This window comes from Bombus huntii, chromosome 9, assembly GCF_024542735.1.
Source record: "Bombus huntii isolate Logan2020A chromosome 9, iyBomHunt1.1, whole genome shotgun sequence".
Taxonomy (NCBI): domain Eukaryota; kingdom Metazoa; phylum Arthropoda; class Insecta; order Hymenoptera; family Apidae; genus Bombus; species Bombus huntii.
In genome coordinates this window covers 15,474,409-15,494,731 of record NC_066246.1, presented here as the reverse complement: position 1 = coordinate 15,494,731, position 20,323 = coordinate 15,474,409, and the positions used below count along the sequence as shown (strand labels likewise).

General features: G+C 34.9%; 1 protein-coding gene across 1 annotated transcript in view; it reads right to left on the bottom strand.

Annotated features, from left to right (window-relative positions):
- LOC126869377 (diacylglycerol kinase 1) overlaps positions 1-20,323 on the bottom strand; it is a 150,714-nt gene that overhangs the window by 61,301 nt on the left and 69,090 nt on the right. The window contains exons 2-3 of the mRNA XM_050625838.1: positions 10,559-10,687; positions 3,941-4,029 (exon numbers count right to left, since the gene is read on the bottom strand). Of these exons, the coding sequence (XP_050481795.1) occupies positions 3,941-4,029; positions 10,559-10,622 (153 nt within the window). The 5' untranslated portion in view covers positions 10,623-10,687. The remainder of the gene's footprint in view (positions 1-3,940; positions 4,030-10,558; positions 10,688-20,323) is intronic.

Sequence of the window (20,323 nt, the reverse complement as noted above, 5' to 3'; positions counted from 1 at the left end):
ATTTTTTTTTACAAAACATTGTGGTTTAATAAGTGGATACAACAGAATATTTACTAATAATTCGTTCAAAATATTTTTAAACAATTTAGACGAAGGTTTAAACTTTTTTATTCGTATTATTTATTTTTAACCGTCTATGCTCTTCTACTGATAATGCGTAATGTGTTACCAGATTTTTGTCTTTCTTTTACCGATATAAAATCGAAAAGTGAAAAAACAGCTATTGTACAAACAAATTCACAGACATTTACAATCATTTTCTCTTCGGAGCACAACACTGGATCTCGAAAATTGCACATTCGTTCATTTTAGATTTCAAAATTCCCATTCATTGTTCTGGTATTGAACGAGTGTTTAAAGAATTTTCAGAATATAAAGGATTACAAAATTTAGATCTTCGAGTAAACGGACAGTCACTCTTTTGAATTAAATTGAACTAACAATGAATTTCCTAAACAATGATGATTTATTTACATATAGCTACCATATAGCTATTACAGTAAAATCTATGAAATTTATTCCCAGACATGGTACAATATATCGCATATTATTCACTGACATGCGCTAAGCTATGCGCGTCTAGAACGAAGCAACATATAAAGCTGGCGGATAAGGTATAATCGTTACCTTTGACGGAAAATCTCGTGGCCATAAAAGGTAAAGTCACCGGTCTTGCTGTGACTTGATGCCGCATTTCATACAGTACAACCGCTTTTAATACAACGACAAATATGCAATCGATATAACTGTATATATGAACTACACGCAAAGGGTTAGAACGTGTTAGTATGCATCGAGGAAACACGCGTCCCATAAAATCCGAAACTATTCCTGTAGCTATTACAGTGGGAATATGTCTGGGTCCACGGGAACAGGTGCGAGTTATTGCGAGTTTATACCGCACGATGTGCTTTACGTACATGTACTTGTGTTTTCGCACACACTGTTCACGTTTTCGCCCCCAAATCGACGCTATCACACTCGAACGTGCGTCGTTTGGTCCAAAAGGGATCCAAATTCGTTTTATTTTTCCTATCGACAAGAGTGTTATCGTTAAAAAAAATATTGACTCTTGACGATTAGTTAAGCAAACTGTGTTATTTTATCGACAGAACTTACTATAATATTATAGTATAACTTATTCAAGTTTCCGTGTAAATACTTAAATTTCAGTGTATTTTGCATTTATTTACAAAATTATACGAAACATATGTTGCTATCAATAATCAAAGCAAAATAATTTGTCTCGCTTGCAAAAGTTTGAAATTGCAACGTGCAACGAATTTGGACAGAAACTCCACTTAGAATTTTGTTTGATTAGAAAACTTTTTCCTCGAAATTCTACATATGAAGATAAAGGCAATTATTATTGCTATCTAACATTTCTAATTGATAACAATATATATATATATATATATATATATATATATATATATATATATATATATATATATATTCTTAATCTTTTGCTTATATATACAGGGTGGTTGGTAACTGATGGTACAAGCGGAAAGAGGGTGATTCTACGCGAAAAAAGAAGTCGAAAATATAGAATAACAATTTTTCGTTTGAGGCTTTGTTTTCGAGAAAATCGACTTTGAATTTTCGCTCGGTACGCCTGCACTTTATCGCGTCTCGTTATAACGGATCTCACTGTAGATCGTTCTCTCGATTAACGTTATTTTTTTAATTTTTTAATTTTTTTTTTTTAATTTTTCCATCGAGACAACGATCTACAGTGAGATCCGTTATAACGCGTACCGAGCGAAAATTCAAAGTCGATTTTCTCGAAAACAAAGCCTCAAACGAAAAATTTTTATTCTACATTTTCGACTTCTTTTTTCGCCTAGAATCACCCCCTTTCCGCTTGTACCACCAGTTACCAACCACCCTGTATATTCTCAATATTCGGCTTACAATATAGAATATAGAATAAAATATAGTCGAAAATATAGAATAAAAATTAGATCCGTTATAACATATAGAAGTGAGATCCGTCATAACGAGACGTGATAAAGTGCACGCGTACCGAGCGATAATTCAAAGTCGATTTTCTCGAAAACAAAGCCTCAAACGAAAAATTTTTATTCTATATTTTCAACTTCTTTTTTCGCCTAGAATCATCCCCCTTCCTCTTGTGCCACCAGTTACCAACCACCCTGTATATTATATCTGTAGCGGCACATGTGTTAGAGGATAATTCAAATCATGTTGTTGTTTTGCCTCGGAGTATCAAGATCGTTGGGATACACGTAATGCAAGAATGAATAGACAACGTCGAACAAAGACGAATTTGAATTTTCCGACTCTCCTCGACCAGTATAAATAAACGGACGCGATCGTAAGGAAGAGAGTTATCCGTTAGTCCTGCGAATCAGTTAACAACCAAGTTATCTAACAGTTATCGATCAGTATGTACGAGTATCTATCGAGCATTTATCGAGTATGTATCAGCGATTTTATTTTCCGACTTATACACTGTACGAGCGTCTCAGCGAATATTGTCCGTATGCTAATTTATTGAATTATTTTTAAATATATTCGATGGTTTCAACAACGAGCAATCTCGTGCAATAAATCTCACGGTCAAACATTCTCTACACAAGTCCTCTATATATCCAAAGAGAAAATAACTAGACAAATATACGAAGAATCAAAAATAAAATAATCATTGCGTGATTATGTTCGAACGTGATTCAGAGACGTTTACGAGAGAATTGCAACGATTATTTGGTTACGCTATTATCCGCCTGCATTCTGATCGTTTTATTTCGCATGAATTCCGAGGTCGACGAAGCGGAGGCAAAATGCAGATTGCGAACGCATTATTTCGTGTATCGGTGGAAATTTAGTCGACGCGCGACTACTTTCAACGACTGTACGAAAAAATGTAAAAAAAAAAAATTGTAATGAAATTACGTCGTGCTCTCGGAATTAAAGCTTTCAAGCACGCAGCGTATTACTCGACCGTTTGCCACTTTGCTGAATTTTCGTGCTATTGCGATGACGTTGATTCATCCAATTATTTTCTCTGTTTCTTTTTTAAAAACGCGCACGTTTCATGAATATCGTCCATCCTCCGGGAGTATTTCATTCACGCAACTAAGAATAGTAAAGCTAAAGATTAAGTTGAAATTGACCAAGAATTAATGAGAACCGTTTGACGTTTTCAACAACGTTTCTTTATTTTTCTCTATCATCATTAGCCGTATCGTTCTTTTTCCGGCGACTAATTTATTCTCACGTTCAAATGACACCGCGATAGCATCTTGATACTTGGCCGAATTGTCGAGAGAATATTTTACAGGTAACGTAATTTTAAAAGCTTCGGTAGAAAAATTGATATGGTAATATTATAAGTTGTGGATAAAGAGAAAATCTAATAGAGAAATCTTTATGCTCCTATACGTTACGCTATTGTATACTCGTAAGACTTTGAATGATTCACAATAGAATTCTTTAGGCAAATATTGACGTTAGGCACCGTTTCTTGTACTCATCAAAGAAAATGCACTTTCCCACTGCCAATGAATCCTTCACAATATTACACATATTTAGTTTGTTGTATGCGAAATGTTCCATAATTATATTTAATAAGTTATATTTGTTAAATTTTATCCTTGATTATTAATCATATTTGCTATAAATAACGTAAATTCTTATAAGAGAATTATGTAGAAGTTACTTTGATGTTTTAAAGGAACTATACGAATGGTTACGGTTTTATTTGTAAAAATAACATTTTCGTATGAATTAACTCAAAATAATTCTCCTACATGGCAATAATTTAATTTCCCATTCAAATTGGTAAAGTCGGAAAGAAACGAAGACGAGTGGGCGATAAAACCATAACAAATATTAAAGAACCAGAGTAAATTTCAAATTAAACGAGAAGATTGATTCAACGGTATAATCAATAGAGAATTTCGACTCAACTTACACCATCTGGATGATATTTCGGCGCACCGCTGGGCGTTGTGTTTGATCCGCAGAATTCGGTGAGGACATCTTGTAGCTTTCGCGCAGAATCTGAAACAATGAAGTTAAAAGCAACTGTGACTTGCCGTACGCAGTACCGGTGGCTTCCTGTTTACCGGAACAGAAAATACAATTTCCAGAGTAGCAATGCAATGGCCGAAGAGCGCATTGTGTTCTCTGCTTAGAATCTACAATGAAATTACGTTCAACCTCGTAGTTGCGAAAATTTTACAATTCTACACATTTAATAAAAAAAAAAGAAGAAATCGCCACCCTATTAAACAACAATAATAATTAATACCTAACGATAACAATAAAACAACTTTAGCTTATGAAATTTCAAAAGATACGTGTTTTCTCAGTCGCGAATTAACGAAACGATCGAATTTCCTGATCAAAACACACGTTGCTTGTAGCTTCAAAAATAGCTAAACTACTTGCTTGTTCGTATAACGTATACATAGTCAGTGGCAGTATACAAGTCTAAATGATTCATCCGACACTGATCTCTAACGATAAATAAGAGATACTTTCCTTCTTTCCTTCATCTTGAAACTGATATCACTTTTTAGTTTCACACGATATCTTTTAAAATATTTCTTCTACAAAACCTCAGTTTTTTGCCTGTTTCTCTGTTATTAATTGATAACAATTAACTGATTAACTGATGAACTCATTAACTGATTATTACAGGACAAGGAGTATCCTGTAATACTCAGGTACAACTATGTCAGTGGATATCGTACTACTGTAAATGATATAGGTATTTGTTTATGAATATATACAGCAAGTGCAATGCAATTTGTACCTTTTAACACATTGTTGACCGGCAATTTTACTGAAAATTTATCTCATGTCACCGGCTATTATTTCGTAATTGCATGTGCAAGTAAAACAATATAAATAAACTTTAATAAATTTTATTTATTATTCAACTTTTAATATTTCTTTTTCCTATGATAAACAGTGTAACAATCACCTACGTGTAATGGTACGCAACAGCTTTTGCAAATATGTTTAGTTTCGCTGCGTTTTTTCTTTCGAAGAGCATACTCTGCACGCTCTAGTCGGATTTGTTTTTCTGCCAGTGACTATTTTTTCTAAGACGTGGTTTCTCAGTTGTCCGGAAAGCCTGAAGGATGCATCATTATGAGAAGCTGTTTTAGAAATTCGAGAAGCGTCAGGTGCAATGCTGCGTTCCTTGGAATCCACAGTTATCCATTCTCTAGCTATTTCCAGTAGAAAGTTGTTGTATCTTGTTTTATTTTTTGGCAGATAGGTCTCTGACCATAAATAAGAGATACTTTCCCTCTTTCCTTCATCTTGAAACTGATATCACTCTTTAATTTCACACGATATCTTTTACAATATTTCTTCTACAAAACCTCAGTTTTTTGCCTGTTTCTCTGTTATTAACTGATAACGATTAACTGATTAACTGATGAACTCATTAACTGATGACGACAAGAACAAGGAGTATCCTATAATACTCAGGTACAACTATGTCAGTGGATATCGTACTACTGTAAATGATATAGGTATTTGTTTATAAATATATACAGCAAGTGCAGCGTATTTGGAATATCAGTTTGTTTAAGAAGAATAAACAATTACAGCACAGGATACCAAGAAAAAAAAAGTGCGCAATATTATAAAGAAACTAATAAATTTTTATATTCCAAACTTTCATTAACAATGGAAAACAAAAAGTATGTGAACTTTTGGTGTAAAAATAGAGAAAGGTAATGATTTTGTTACGGTGCAGACAATTTGAACTAGCGGTATTGCAATTTACCTTTGTTATAAATATAAAAATAAAGAACAAGTAAATAATAAAATTATTTCCTCTTGGGATTTAATCGAGTAGAAAATTCACAGCATAGGTATAATTATCTTAGCTAAATATCAATCTTATGTCTCAAAATTTGTTTGTAGTAGTTAGACGTGTAATTTTCCGCAGTCATAACATATTTAACACAATGCAGCCACATTTCACTCATGAAGCACTGCAACCGCGTTTCTCCTCTCTTGCCTTCGCTGTAATTCACGTTGTAAAAGAGATACATAGCATTCTCGGTAAGTTTATCTTACGTATTCTGAATTAGCAATATCACATAAAAATCTAAAATTCCGCGTCAGATTTTGTATCCTCGAAATATTCGCAAAATTGACATGAAACCATAGAATTAATATACAAACGAGTAGATTAAATGATCTTAGTATAAAGTTTTGACGTATTCTAATCACCACCACAGCGAAATAATTGCTGAAAACCATTCGCAATTTGATATTCTTTTACCCTGCAAATAGAATCGAAAATTTCAAAATTACAGTCCTTTCACAAATACCAGTGGTTCACGGGTCATTCGCTCTTATTATTTGTGACGTTATAGATCAGATGACGTTACTAGTTTTTTAGATATTTTGGTATTCCAGATTACCAATAATTTCCAAAAACGCTGCACTCCCTCTATATGTTAGGTTGTTCGAAAAGTGTCTTTCTTTTGCAACGATGCATTTTTATACAAACATGAAACCTAATCTGTCAGACGTTGTGATCTTTACTTTGATAGAACAAAATGGATTCGATAAAATGATATAAAACGAAAAAAGTTGTGCATCAGTTATTTCCTTATAAAACGAAAGAAACTTTTCGGACGACCTAACATTATACGGAAACCTGTGGTGTTCTCTGCGACGATTCCACGATCATTATAATTAACAGCTAAAGGAAAAACCTCACGACGAGAACTTTCCGCAAACGAATACAACGGTACCGTACCGTATACATTTAGCTGAGCTTCAGCGCCTTATACTACTTAACACTGAAACCCATTTGAAACGATTAACGCACGGTGTGCATCATATAATTGCTGATACAACCTAACCAATGATATTGTATGGATTTTACCACCTTACTACCGTAGTACGTAGCTGCTTAAATTCCAATAAATCCGCGTAGTAATTCTGACAGAACAGGTAGAGCCTTTGCCAGTTCCACCAGAGGGAAAAATAATAGATCTGGCCAAACCAAAGGAAAAAGATATGGAATTTAGGGTTACACCCAGCTCGAGAAACCAGAACCAAGTATTGGGTTGGCGATTAAGTGATTGCATATTTTGTCAATACCATCTAATGACAAAATCCGCAATCACTTAGCTGCCGATCCAATACACACTGGGAAATCGCAAGGCTGAGTCATTTGAATTTGGGCGGAAGAAATATATTGGAATTTAGGCGAACGCTTATCTGTATATTTATTTCAACAATTACAGTCAAGTGAACAGACAGTGGAAATAAATATCAATGAAGTTTCGTTAAATATAGTTTGTTTACAAGAAAATGTAAATACTAATTTCAATTATTTACCCAATGATTGATATAAGGATATACAGGGTGGTTGGTAACTGGTGGTACAAGCGGAAAGGGGATGATTCTACGCGAAAAAAGAAGTCGAAAATATAGAATAAAAATTTTTCGTTTGAGGCTTTGTTTTCGAGAAAATCGACTTTGAATTATCGCTCGGTACGCGTGAACTTCACGTCTCGTTATAACGGATCTCACTGTAGATAGTTGTCTCGATTGAAAAATTAAAAAAAAGAAATTAAAAAAAATTTTTATTCTATATTTTCTATATTTTCTATTCTATATTATTCCATCGAGACAATGATCTACAGTGAGATCCGTTATAACGAGACGTGATAAAGTGCACGCGTACCGAGCGATAATTCAAAGTCGATTTTCTCGAAAACAAAGCCTCGAACGAAAAATTGTTATTCTACATTTTCGACTTCTTTTTTCGCGTAGAATCACCCCCTTTCCGCTTGTACCACCAGTTACCAACCATCTTGTATATCACTAGTACCGGCTCGATTAAACTATGTTACATAATAATACCTACTTCCACTACCTATCCATTTATTGTTATTCCTGACTGTATACGTATACCAATTTCTTCGACTATGCTTCTTACCGCAAACCGGTCTTTATCGATAGGACGCTTGACCCAGCCAATGAACAAACTTCACCGGGACGAATGTCAACAGTTCGTGGTGGTTCTGGCGTTGGCAATTAAAACGATATCGACGCAATATTACTCGGTTCGTGGAGTAGAGGCTGAGCTTTCGAACGAATAGCCAGGCATAGAGAAAAAAGGGACGACAAGGGATAAAGGCGCGTTTTCGCTCGGTTTATTGGCCAGGTCTGGCCGCAAGGAAGAAGGAAAAAGCACGAGAGCTATAGAATAGAAAGACAATCGATCGGACATCTGGGATTCAGTTGTTTGCAGAGGAAACAACACCGATAAATTGACTAATAATAGCAGACCATTGGTCTAATCTACCAAACATCGATGTTATAATGCACTTAACGAGCAAGATATTTTTAGGTAGTCGGCATTTTCGAGGCGATTGACAAGAACTATGATGGATCGCGCACCAACGTTTCGCATGATTAACGGCCCCGTTCGGAAACTCACGTTTCCGCACCAAAATCGGGAAATTGGCTGTTGCTCTTCTCAAAAATGGCAAATCTGTGTTCAGGATATTGGATAGCAATCGGAATTTTTCTTTTTTAATTTTCCACTTGTTACACAAATCGTTAACTTTTTAGATACCGTTCAGATTGATTGATTGAGGAACGAGTGGATGAATTTGTAATAGAAAAGTATATTAAAATGAATAAAGCTACAAGTATAAGTAACGTAGTATCGCAGACAAAAGACCTAAGAGATATCGGCTGAACCATAAACAATGTCGCGAGAAAGTCGAAGTGCCGACAGGCCTATCAATGTGTCGTCGGTCCTTCAATCGAATAGTTTCGTGAAAAAGGACTACGTGACCTTGGTCAAGAGCAGATGCGGAACACGTGCGTGGTGGGCTTAAGAAAAGACAAAGGGGTGCTAAGGGAGAAAGACGAATTAACGGTGAGTGTCAGTGGAGAAGTCAGGGAGTGTGAATCGACAAGTCAAGGAGTGTGAGTTGTGTTGTCGAGATAATGTTGCTAATGTTGTCGACAGAGTGTGTTATGCGTGAGAGAGAGAGAGAGAGAGAGAGAAAGAGAGAGAGAGAGAGTGTGTTGGATCCGTGGCGACGAGAGTTGAAAATGAACCATTGAGTTGTCTAAATTATAGTACGTTATTGTGATTAGTTCCTGTTAGACAATCATCGTTTCCTGTTTAATCGACATGTGTACAATCCATTCATTGTAAATAAATCATAATAGTTTACGTTACTACGGTATAATATATAAGTTTATGCTGATTCATATTCTTACAATACAATGGAATCGATAGGAAGCACGTTCATAGATTTATAGCAAAAGGACATTACCAAAAAAGTTAATCTTATAGCTTTAGCTAGAGAAGAAACATAAACAGAAATCTGTTTATTAGTTCCTTTGCTCCTATACCTTGCAACCCAAAACATAATGTATGTTCAAGGGCACAATAATATGGACCTCTGCTTATTTAGAATATTTCTGCGTAATAGCAGTCTCCAGGCCACGGATGTACATAAATAAAGATGTAGAGTTTTTCTTGAAGTAGTTACTTCAACAGATACAGTTATTTCTTTATGTAAAAATATTCTCTGTCTTTCTTGTATGATGTATTGCATCGATGACACTTTAAATTGGCAAAATAATAAGTAGAAATGGTTAACTATGGCCAGACAAACAAATACGTACTACTTAAGCGCAGTTTTCTCTAAAGTGAATAACGAAGGCAATGTGGTTTATGATGTCAATGAAATAACGTAATAGGTACTAGGTAATTTCGTTTGGCTTACACAAGAAAAATGCAGTTTCGAAATTTAAAAATTCTGAAGACAAACGTGTCGTGCAACGCGGCTGGAATAAATTCCGCTTCCTTCCAGCCGATGTCGCGTGAATTTCCATAATTCCATAAACAATGAACCCGACATTTCATGACTTTCAGTTGACATCCTCGAGATTCACTTTATTAGACGCGTTTATGCGTTGCAATCGTTTTTGCAATTTTACAATTTTACGTGTTAAGTTTAAAAACATTTTTATTTTATAACGATGTTAGATCGTTGCATAAGTTTCGCTGTTAATTTTTTACCAAAAATTTCATCAAAATCATTTAATCTTATCGGCAGGTTGAACGGAATTACTGAAAAGTATTATCAGATCAATTTAGAAATCCGAACCAGCATCGCACTGACTGCTCTTTCCTTGAACCTTGAACTTCGCTTCTTCTTATATTTCAAAGCTGAATTATTGCAATATTTTCAATTGCCACATTGTTCATTTACCTCTTTTTACGAGGTTCGTAAAATGTTCATGTAATGTTCGAAATCTTCACTTGGGTTCTCGATTGCCATTCTTTCGCCACACCCTTAATCTTCCTAAGATTCACATCCATCTAAATGCAAACAACTCTTTTCATGCACGCAACACGAATGAGCAAAGAAAGTAACATTCGTTCGCTCGAAAGATAAAGAAACTGTATCAGTGCAAACTCATTGCACAAATGACACGATCTTTCCTTGACCAGCGTCGCTTCGGTAACAAAGTTTGCTAAACTCGCAACCAGCCGTCCGTTTCACTTTTTACTTACAAACTGCTAAATCCTGAAGCTGTTGAAATTCTGCCGGTGAGAGCTTATCCCAGTGAAAGGCCATCCTTACTTCTGGTCTTTGTCTCCCGCAGGACGAACGCCCAGTTGTCCAACGCTGAAAGTCGTCACCTGTAGATGGAAAGATATCGCTGGATTAGGGAAAGCTTTTCAATCCCATTGTACGCGAAGATATTGGCGCACAAAAGTCTCATATGCTATAAATTCACGTGATAAGGTCGACTGCTTTAATAAACAATTTCAAAGTTCCAAATTCCTTGAATATTTTCAACATCTTTGCAATAATTTTTTTAAGGTTTTCAACATCTTTGCGATAATTTCTTCAAAGTGTACTTTTCAAGCAAATGTTGCAAAGTAATATAATAATACGTAAAGCGTAACGTGCTATCTTTTTTGGCGGTCTGAAGACTAGCGACAAAGTACACTCGCGGCTACTTAACGTCCGCTTTACACGATAGACGAGACCTTTTTACCTTGCATCGACAACCATCGCTCATGTTCGTTCTTTTCCTTCTGATGAATATTTCACATGTTTAAAATGAACGTTCAAACATTCATCCTAAACGTGCAACGCGCATTATTACACGAATAACTCGGTCGCGATTATTCGATAAATGCCAGGTAATTACCTCGTAAACACGCTCGTTCCAACGCTCGCTGTAATTTGTGCAATAAATGCTTCACCGATATGAGTTGTAATCGTTGTAATATGTGCAATTGTAATAGTGTATATGTAGCCGTAAACTTGTAAGAAATTCTATAAAAACGACATTTTTTATTTCTCTCTTATTTTTCTCTCTTCTTCGGAACTATTATTTGTAGAATTATATTTTTCCTTGAATTTTCCAGGTTGGAAACTTCGGCTACGGAGCTTCGTAAATTTAAGGACCACCAGCCTATAAAGCATTTCACTTGAATATCCGTTTTACCTTTTTAGAAAACCTGTCGCGTCCCTTCCTCCCTCTCTCTCTCTATTCGCATCAAATGGAGTAAACTGCGGTCCTCTCGGACCAATTTCTGACGACGCGAGACGTGCATTGAAAACAAGGAATCCAGATTTTTCAAGAATACGATTCCCTTCAGCTTTCCACGTATGAGTTCCTCGAAACATACACTGATCGACTGCGTATATTAAAAAGTATAAAAATGCGATGTTACGAGTATTATTTTTTAAAATTTAGGGTGTCTATAGAAGCTGCTCAGAAGCCACATTCACGTAACTTAGTAAGTTGAAACGCAGAAAGACTACAAACACAATTTTTTTAATATAGAATTTACTATTATTTGTGCAACTTTCTTGCAATATACGAATTTACAATAAATGAACTATAGAAACAACTTATTTTTTTTTAGTATCGAACATTAATCGTGTACTTACGTAACGAAACTGAGAAATTGTCAACAAATTGAGTTAATCGATTTTGGCTTCTCACAAGCTCACATACGTATGTTTTAAAGAATATTTGCAACATCACAATTTGTACCTTTTAACATATTATTGACCGGCAATTTTACTGACAATTTATCTCATGTCATCGGCTATTATTTCGTAATTGCATGTGCAAGAGAAACAATATAAATAAACTTTAATAAATTTTATTTATTATTCAACGTTTAATATTTCTTTTTCCTGTGATAAACAGTGTAACAATCACCTACGTGTAATGGTACGCAACAGCTTTTGCAAATATATCCAGTTTCGCTGCGTTTTTCTTTCGAAGAGCATACTCTGCACGCTCTAGTCGGATTTGTTTTTCTGCCAGTGACTATTTTTTCTAAGACGTGGTTTCTCAGTTGTCCGGAAAGCCTGAAGGATGCATAATTATGAGAAGCTGTTTTAGAAATTCGAGAAGCGTCAGGTGCAATGCTGCGTTCCTTGGAATCCACAGTTATCCATTCTCTAGCTACTTCCAGTAGAAATTTTGTGTATCTCGTTTTATTTTTTGGCAGATAGATACAGTACGTTTTATATGCATCGAACAAGGTGCAGTTTATCAGAAAAAATGCTAATTTTTTCGACCACTTTAAAGTTTTTCGTAAAATACTGCTGTTCGCCAAAAACTGATCTGCACGATCTACCCCCTCCATGCGCTTATTGTATTGTAATATACACGTAGGTTTAATGATATTTTGCTGACCTAATATCAGATTTACTATCTTCTGATACAGTATCATTTTCCAAGTCACCACAATTTGATTCACAATCACCCGGACAATCAGATAAAACATCAGCGTCTAATTCATTGAAAGATTCTTCATTGGTACGTTCCGTCATCGTTGAAATTTTGTTTACAACAAAGGACGCAACTTGACGGGTCTTATAAGCGAGAGACACAGCTCGAGGTATGCTGACCAACAAATCCACAGTATCATCACCATCAGCGCACTGAGAAAACGACGCTGACGCGAGAAAAGCGCATCACGAGTTTACTCGTGGTCGGTCGACATTGTGTTAATATTAATATAAATTTATATAAATTATAATTTTATAATATTAATATAAATTTAATGGTGTTGATCAGTGTGACATGTGTATGTTCGGGATTTGGAGTGGCCGCCTGGTAATTGCCACGACGCTTTATGTGAACCAGATGCGATCCTCGGGCAGGACGACCGTCGAGGGTCTACGCTACCCTAGTGCGGACTCATCATAAACAGTAGGCCTATTGTACAGTCAGAGTACTTTAGGACCCCACGGAGAAAACCCATAAAGCATGCAACTTCTTTATTTTATGCTACATCTCAGGAAGACCGGACACGCGGGTTTCCCCAAGCGTAAGGTCACCCGCGCGCGAACCTTCATGAAGCCCATCCTCAAACATGCGTCTTTACCCAATGATCAGTTAGGAACAGACTTGAGAAACACCCACCACGAACCTTCCTCTACGACAGCAACATCACCAAGAGACACTCTTGCACCAGTATTCTAAGAGTCAATATATAACAGTATTCAGTCAGTGAACATTATATTTTACAGGATAGCCAGTGAACTTAAAGACAGTTGTATTCAGAGTATTGAGTGGGATAAATAAGGTGAACTAAACCTCGCTCTTTACATTTATTATAATTCTCCACCTTGGGCGCTAGTAACGTACAAGGCTCGCGATACCAACCGATCAGTTGTGCCTGACTGGTCGTTAGTTGTGTGTCGCAACAATGTATGTCAATCATACATAAAAAAATCTCTACAATGTGTAACAGGAGTACGATTATATCAATTTCCAGAGTGTGCAAATATTTAAAAACAGCGCAACACTCGACAAGGAAGGAAAGAAGAGTAACAAAGAGTTGCCAAAGAGACAGAAGCACCTGACAAAGTTTCCTCTGATCGTTTTCTGTATTCTGTATTTCGTTAGGTACGCAGGTCTATTTGAAATTTTTATAGAATTTCCAGGCAAATTGAATCTCTGCTTTCGATCCAGACATCAGAGGGAAAAAGAAAAAGATTTAAACCTGAGATACGGCTGGGTCGACAAGCGACAGGATTCAAGAGTGAAATTATCGGTTCACGAGCAAATAGTCCAAAAGTTGCCACTTTGTGGTGGAAAAGTTTACGGCTGAATTCCGCGGAATGGCTGCGCGAGAGTTTGTCTCTTATCGGCAACCTCTTCGCAACCGATCTCGCTCGATACAGCGCGGTGTGCCGCGGCGTTAAATAAAACACTGTCGACTATTTGAAAGAGCTAAAGAACGAGATAAGAGAATATTCGTGTGGACGTAGAACGTTCAAACGCCAGTGGCGGATTTCATCGATCTGCAAACTAGTTGAGAAAATTGAAAATTTCTCTTCCTGCTTTCTTTCCATGCAATTTTCGTCGTTACTCACGCGTATGTTGTATTTCGCCAATTATTCTAACAATGCTATCACCCGAAAAGCGAAAATTTTATTTCTTCCTGAATTTTTTCTTAGCATCCTCGCTGCTGCTGACGTTTACGATGTGACAAACCTGTATCCATCGATATCCCTACATTGAATACGATGAATATTTTTGTTTTCGTTTTAAAAAGAACAAGATTGATTATTTTAATATTGTTAGTCATCGATTATCATTCGTTCAATAATGATTCATAACTATGTTCAATATAAAATTTGTGATAAACAAAAGAGAATGGTTTCTTAAGCAGGTTTCCAGAGGACTGACCGATTAAATTAACATAAGATAATGGTTGTCACAAGTTTACCAGGATATCCGAGGGGCGATTGATGTTATCTAACGCAAGTACTTGGAATAAGAAATTTTCGAAATTACTCGAGTCTCCAGGGGAACAGAATTAAAAGTTCTCGACTGGAAAAAAAAAGAAAAAAGGAAGAGAAGCAAGAGAGAAAGATAAGATTACATGACTGATCTAGGTGAAAAGCTTCTCGTTGTGTTTGTGTAATTAAAAACGATCATTTTTCATTCGAATTTTATTTTTCTTTGTAGACGCTTCATTTTTTTTTTTTTTTTTTTTTGGTGGCTCTTGAGAAGCTTCTTTATTCGAGGATTTCCCCTTGAAAATATTTTCATCTTAGTTTATCGATTATAAAATATTCGATTTATGAAACAAGTAATCTCATCAGTAATCAAATAGGAATTTTACAAAATCAGAAAGTTTCGTTGCTTTTGTGTAATCGTTATTGACTTATAAATTCTATTGTCTTTCTCTTTAGAAACCAAGGTAGATTTTATTGCATTGCGAGGCAAAAGGTCTCCGAAGTATGTTACAACAGACATTTCCTACTATACATTCCCAGGGATTGAATAATTCCGTAAGAACCACGAGGAAATATTACCCAAGAATATTCTCGATAAACACCATGGAATTTTAAATAAAAGCGAAAGAGATACTTTCTACTAAAAAGAGAATTAACATTAAAATTAAATCATTCCTTTTTCCCCCGTTAATTTCACACGTTTCGATAAAGTGAAAAAGGCAATATCTATGCATATTTCGTTATTTTATATTTGAAGGGATACTTGAAGGGATATTTATCTTCTCATTGTATCGAATTCCACCATTACGTTGATTTAACGTTAAGAGACAAATTAAGGTGAGAAAACGAGGGTTATCTCTGCTATGAAAATATGAATTTGCATAAAGATTCACAACCTGAGACAATATTTTCCAGGAAATCTCAGGAATTTCAACGAAATATATGAAATTTATTAGGCTTGTCCAAAAAGTTTCTTTCCTTTCATAAGTTGATAATAGACGAACAACAATTTCTGTTTTATATTATTTTATTGAATTAGGTATGATCCATTTCTTTCTATTTCTATTATCATGTGCGTGCATAATTCGATAAACTAATATAAAACAAAAAACATTGAGCGTCTATTATTTCCTTATAAAACGAAAGAAACATTTCTGACAACCCAATATTTCATATCAAATCAAGTTCTAATGTGATTGTCTCATATGATGCTTATTGAAATATTCCGTCGTTAAAACGTTAAATGTCGCGAATCAAGGAACATTGTGACATTCGGTTTATGGTTAAGTAGTTAACCCAAATAAAAATCACAATTGAAGACATAAATTTGCATCAACATTCGTATTCCAGTCATTATAACTATTGGGACAATTAAAACGTTATTTATTCACGGTCAACGACAACTTCCTATAGATTATATTCTCAATAACTCTTTATAATCCTGTGTAGGATACTTTTTCCAAGGCGGATAGGGCACATAAGGTATAAGGTAACCGGGGTTACTATATTATATTGTTTGCAATGCGTATTTTGTAATTTTGACAATACTCGCCAATCAGTATTTGTATTAGGTTGTCCGAAAAGTTCTTTTCGTTTCGTAAGGTGATAATAGACGAACAACAACTTGCTTTTTATATTATATATTGAATTTGATTTGTTCGCAAAGCGTATTTTGTAATTTTGACAATACTCGCCAATCAGTATTTGTATTAGGTTGTCCGAAAAGTTTCTTTCGTTTCGTAAGGTGATAATAGACGAACAATAACTTCCTTTTTATATTATTTATTGAATTTGATTTGTTTGCAACGCGTATTTTGTGATTTTGACAATACTCACAACAATACTTGCCAATCAGTATTCGTATTAGGTTGTCCGGAAAGTTTCTTTCGTTTTATAAGGTGATAATAAACGAACAACAATTTCCTTTTTATATTATTTATTGAATTTGATTTGTTTGCAAAGCGTATTTTGTAATTTTGACAATACTCGCCAATCAGTATTCGTATTAGGTTGTCCGAAAAGTTCCTTTCGTTTCGTAAGGTGATAATAAACGAACAACAATTTCCTTTTTATATTATTTATTGAATTTGATTTGTTCGCAAAGCGTATTTTGTAATTTTGACAATACTCGCCAATCAGTATTCGTATTAGGTTGTCCGAAAAGTTTCTTTCGTTTCGTAAGGTGATAATAAACGAACAACAATTTCTGTTTTATATTATTTTATTGAATTAGATGTGATCCATTTCGTTCTATTTCTATTATCATGTGCGTGCATAATTCGATAAACTAATATAAAACAAAAAACATTGAGCGTCTATTATTTCCTTATAAAACGAAAGAAACATTTCGGACAACCTAATATCATAATAAAACATATCACGGGCTTACGTGTAATCCATTTTATCATATTAATGTGTTCATTAAAAAATATAACGTGTTCGTTAAATAAAATTCGTCTGGAAAGATTTAATTTCGTTCGTAGAAGTATCAATTTCCATAAAGATCTACAGTGTGATATTACCATAGCTTATTGCTATATAGCTGGAGATATACAATGTGATATAACCATTGCTTGCGAGCAAATATTCATCGCTGTGTTTTCCAAGAACCGTAAAGCGACTTTACGTCATTGCATCGATAAGCTCGCTACTCGAACATCCTTACAGCTTAGGTAAGATAAATCTGGTTGGAACGGGTTGACAAATATCGATGGCTCGTCACGAAACCGATCGAGGGTAGCAAAATGCAACTGGCTAGGGTGCGATTCGAATCGAACGAATATTCTCTATTCGGATGAAGGAACTGCCGCTTCTCAGAGCTTATACATTCAGCGTGATGTCACCGTCGGGCAACGTAGGTCGATATATCATGCGGGTAACGGGCGAGATAGGAAAATATGCGGACATTTTCGATCGATCGACGCCCTGTCAAAGTCGGGGCAAATGCACGTATCTGCGTTTGGAAGTGGAATATTGAATCGCCTGTTTCTCTTATCAACTACATTTTACGAATACAAATTGGAAACCGCGCAATAAAAAAGAATACGAAGAACGATGACGAATGGTTTTAATCGGGCAATCGTTTTCTCAGGGTATTCCACTCGTCTTCGAGCGATGGACCACGATGCCAACCACTGGAATATTTCTACGTACGATTTCCACGCTTTTATTGTTTTATTATTTTATCGAATTATCAACATGATTTTTTATTTACACTTTACGCTGAGTGTAATAATGAAATTTTTTATTGCTACCAGCTGCTTCTCGAAAGACGTGCAATGAGCAATGCGAATGGGAAAGAGCAGAATAGCAAGTGTAAAAGTCAAATGCAGACGTCTTTTCACAATGTGCAGGTAAATATATATTCGTCGTTGTTAGATCACATAAATAAATAGAAAGAAATAGTTGGGCATTTTACTTAAAAAGATCAATCTATTGATCGTCATCGTTGCATCTTAAGAGAGAAAAGTTGATGCGTGTTGCGAGAATTTCGAGGCAACGAGCGTTTTAACCAGAGACACGTAGAATTCGTAAAGCTAAGCCAGCTTTTATTTGCTAATGGAGTAATTTCATGGCAGCGTTGGTCATGTTCTAGTAATTAAAAGCTCGTGAATAAGCGATTCAGCAGCGTAGCGCGATTAGAACCATGGCGCTCCTATCTTCGATTTTGATTAGGCTATCGATCGAATAGAGAACTTTGGATTCGTGGACTTCAATCGACCTCGATCAATCATACGTCGTTAATAAATAAACTACGGGCGTTTACGCAAAATTATATTTTCATGAATACGACTAGAAATTAAATAGAAATTTGTTTCACCCTATGAATATTTTAACGAAAATTTCACTTTGAATATTTTGTACATTTTTACATTTTCGCATTCTGTACATTTTTGTACATTGAAATCTTCCATAAAAACAACTGCAGCCAATTATTTAAATTATAATCGTCTTTCATAGACAGCAGGAATTACTTTTTTAATAAACCGAAGTCACGCATATGGTCGATGTGAAATTACAGAGCAAGCCACCTAACATTAGGATTTTAAAATAGCCACGCAACTATTAATTACACCAAAAGTGTGTTTCAACCAGAAATTAAATGATTCCAATGCGATTAGTTTCTTGTTCTTAAGATATAAAAGATACAAAATTTAGTTCTTCTTCCTTTGTAGCATTCCTTCGTACATTTCTTAACGTATTAACTTAATCCATTTTTCCAAAACACTTTTAGTTAACTTTCGTGTACTTAAATATGTGGCGAAATTTCTGTTTTTCTACAAACATTTAAATTTTGCTCCAAGAAAGAAATTAACGTATACAAAAGAAATATTTCATGGTAAAAATAATAAGGATTTGATAATGATAAGTCATCAGTAAATACCAACCAGAAATTAAATGAATCTAATGCGATTAGTTTCTTGTTTTTATTTCTTATAAGCAGAAATCATATGAAGATAAAAAATGTAGTTCTTCTTCCTTTGTAGCATTCCTTCGTACATTTCTTGACGCATTAACTTAATCCACTTTTCCAAAACACCTTTAGTTAACTTTATGATCTGTGAATAACTTTCGTGTACTTAAATATGTGGCGAAATTTCTGTTTTTCTACAAACATTTAAATTTTACTTTAAGAAAGGAATTAACGCATACAAAAGAAATATTTCTTGGTAAAAATAATAAGGATTCGATAATGATAAATAATCAGTAAAACGATTATATTATAACGGTAATATATCGTTCTTTTGATGGTTCGAAAAGCGGTGAATGGTGGCAATTTGTTAGATCAGAGATATAATCGAGTTAACCTAGATACCTAGGTTCTACAGGCTGAACTTTCGGTTCCGTGATAATGCAATCGTAAGGGCGTTGATAATTAATAGCAATTATGTTCACGTCATGTAAATGAAGGTGCAGACTCCTGTTACATATGTATCTCATGATACAGTACTTTAACTTACGTTCGTTTGTCTATGAAATTTATCCAATTGAGTCCTGCGTAATTTCTCTAATTTTCTCTAACATTCTTCGATGATATAATAATAATTGCAAACATATTATTGAAATATTAAAGGTTTTGTATCCTCTACTACAATTAGTAAACACTACTACTATTATTAGTTTACCACAATTAGTAGTGTAGGATCTTTACTACAATTAGTTTATTTACTGTTGAGGTTATTCGATGTGTAAACAGAGAAAACTCGTGGATAAATTGTAAGGCAGAAAATATATTTAAATAGAGACGTGTAATTATAAATAAGAATACAATTTGAGCTGGTCCTAGCTGTGTTACCCAATAACTGAAAACCCCGAAGCCAACGTCGCCTGTCTTTCTTTTTTTTTTTTTTAAGGAGATTTAAAGTTTATTGAGTCCAAGAATACAGTTTTAGGTACATATTCACAATAAACGGTGAATTTTTGTAATTATTATGTTTTGTAATTATTATGTAATTATTGTGTATTATGTGTCGGCGCTTTAAATTTTTCGTTGTATAATACAATTTTTGGGTTTAAGCCGCTGGGGAGCGGAGCTTCTTTATGTATTTTTT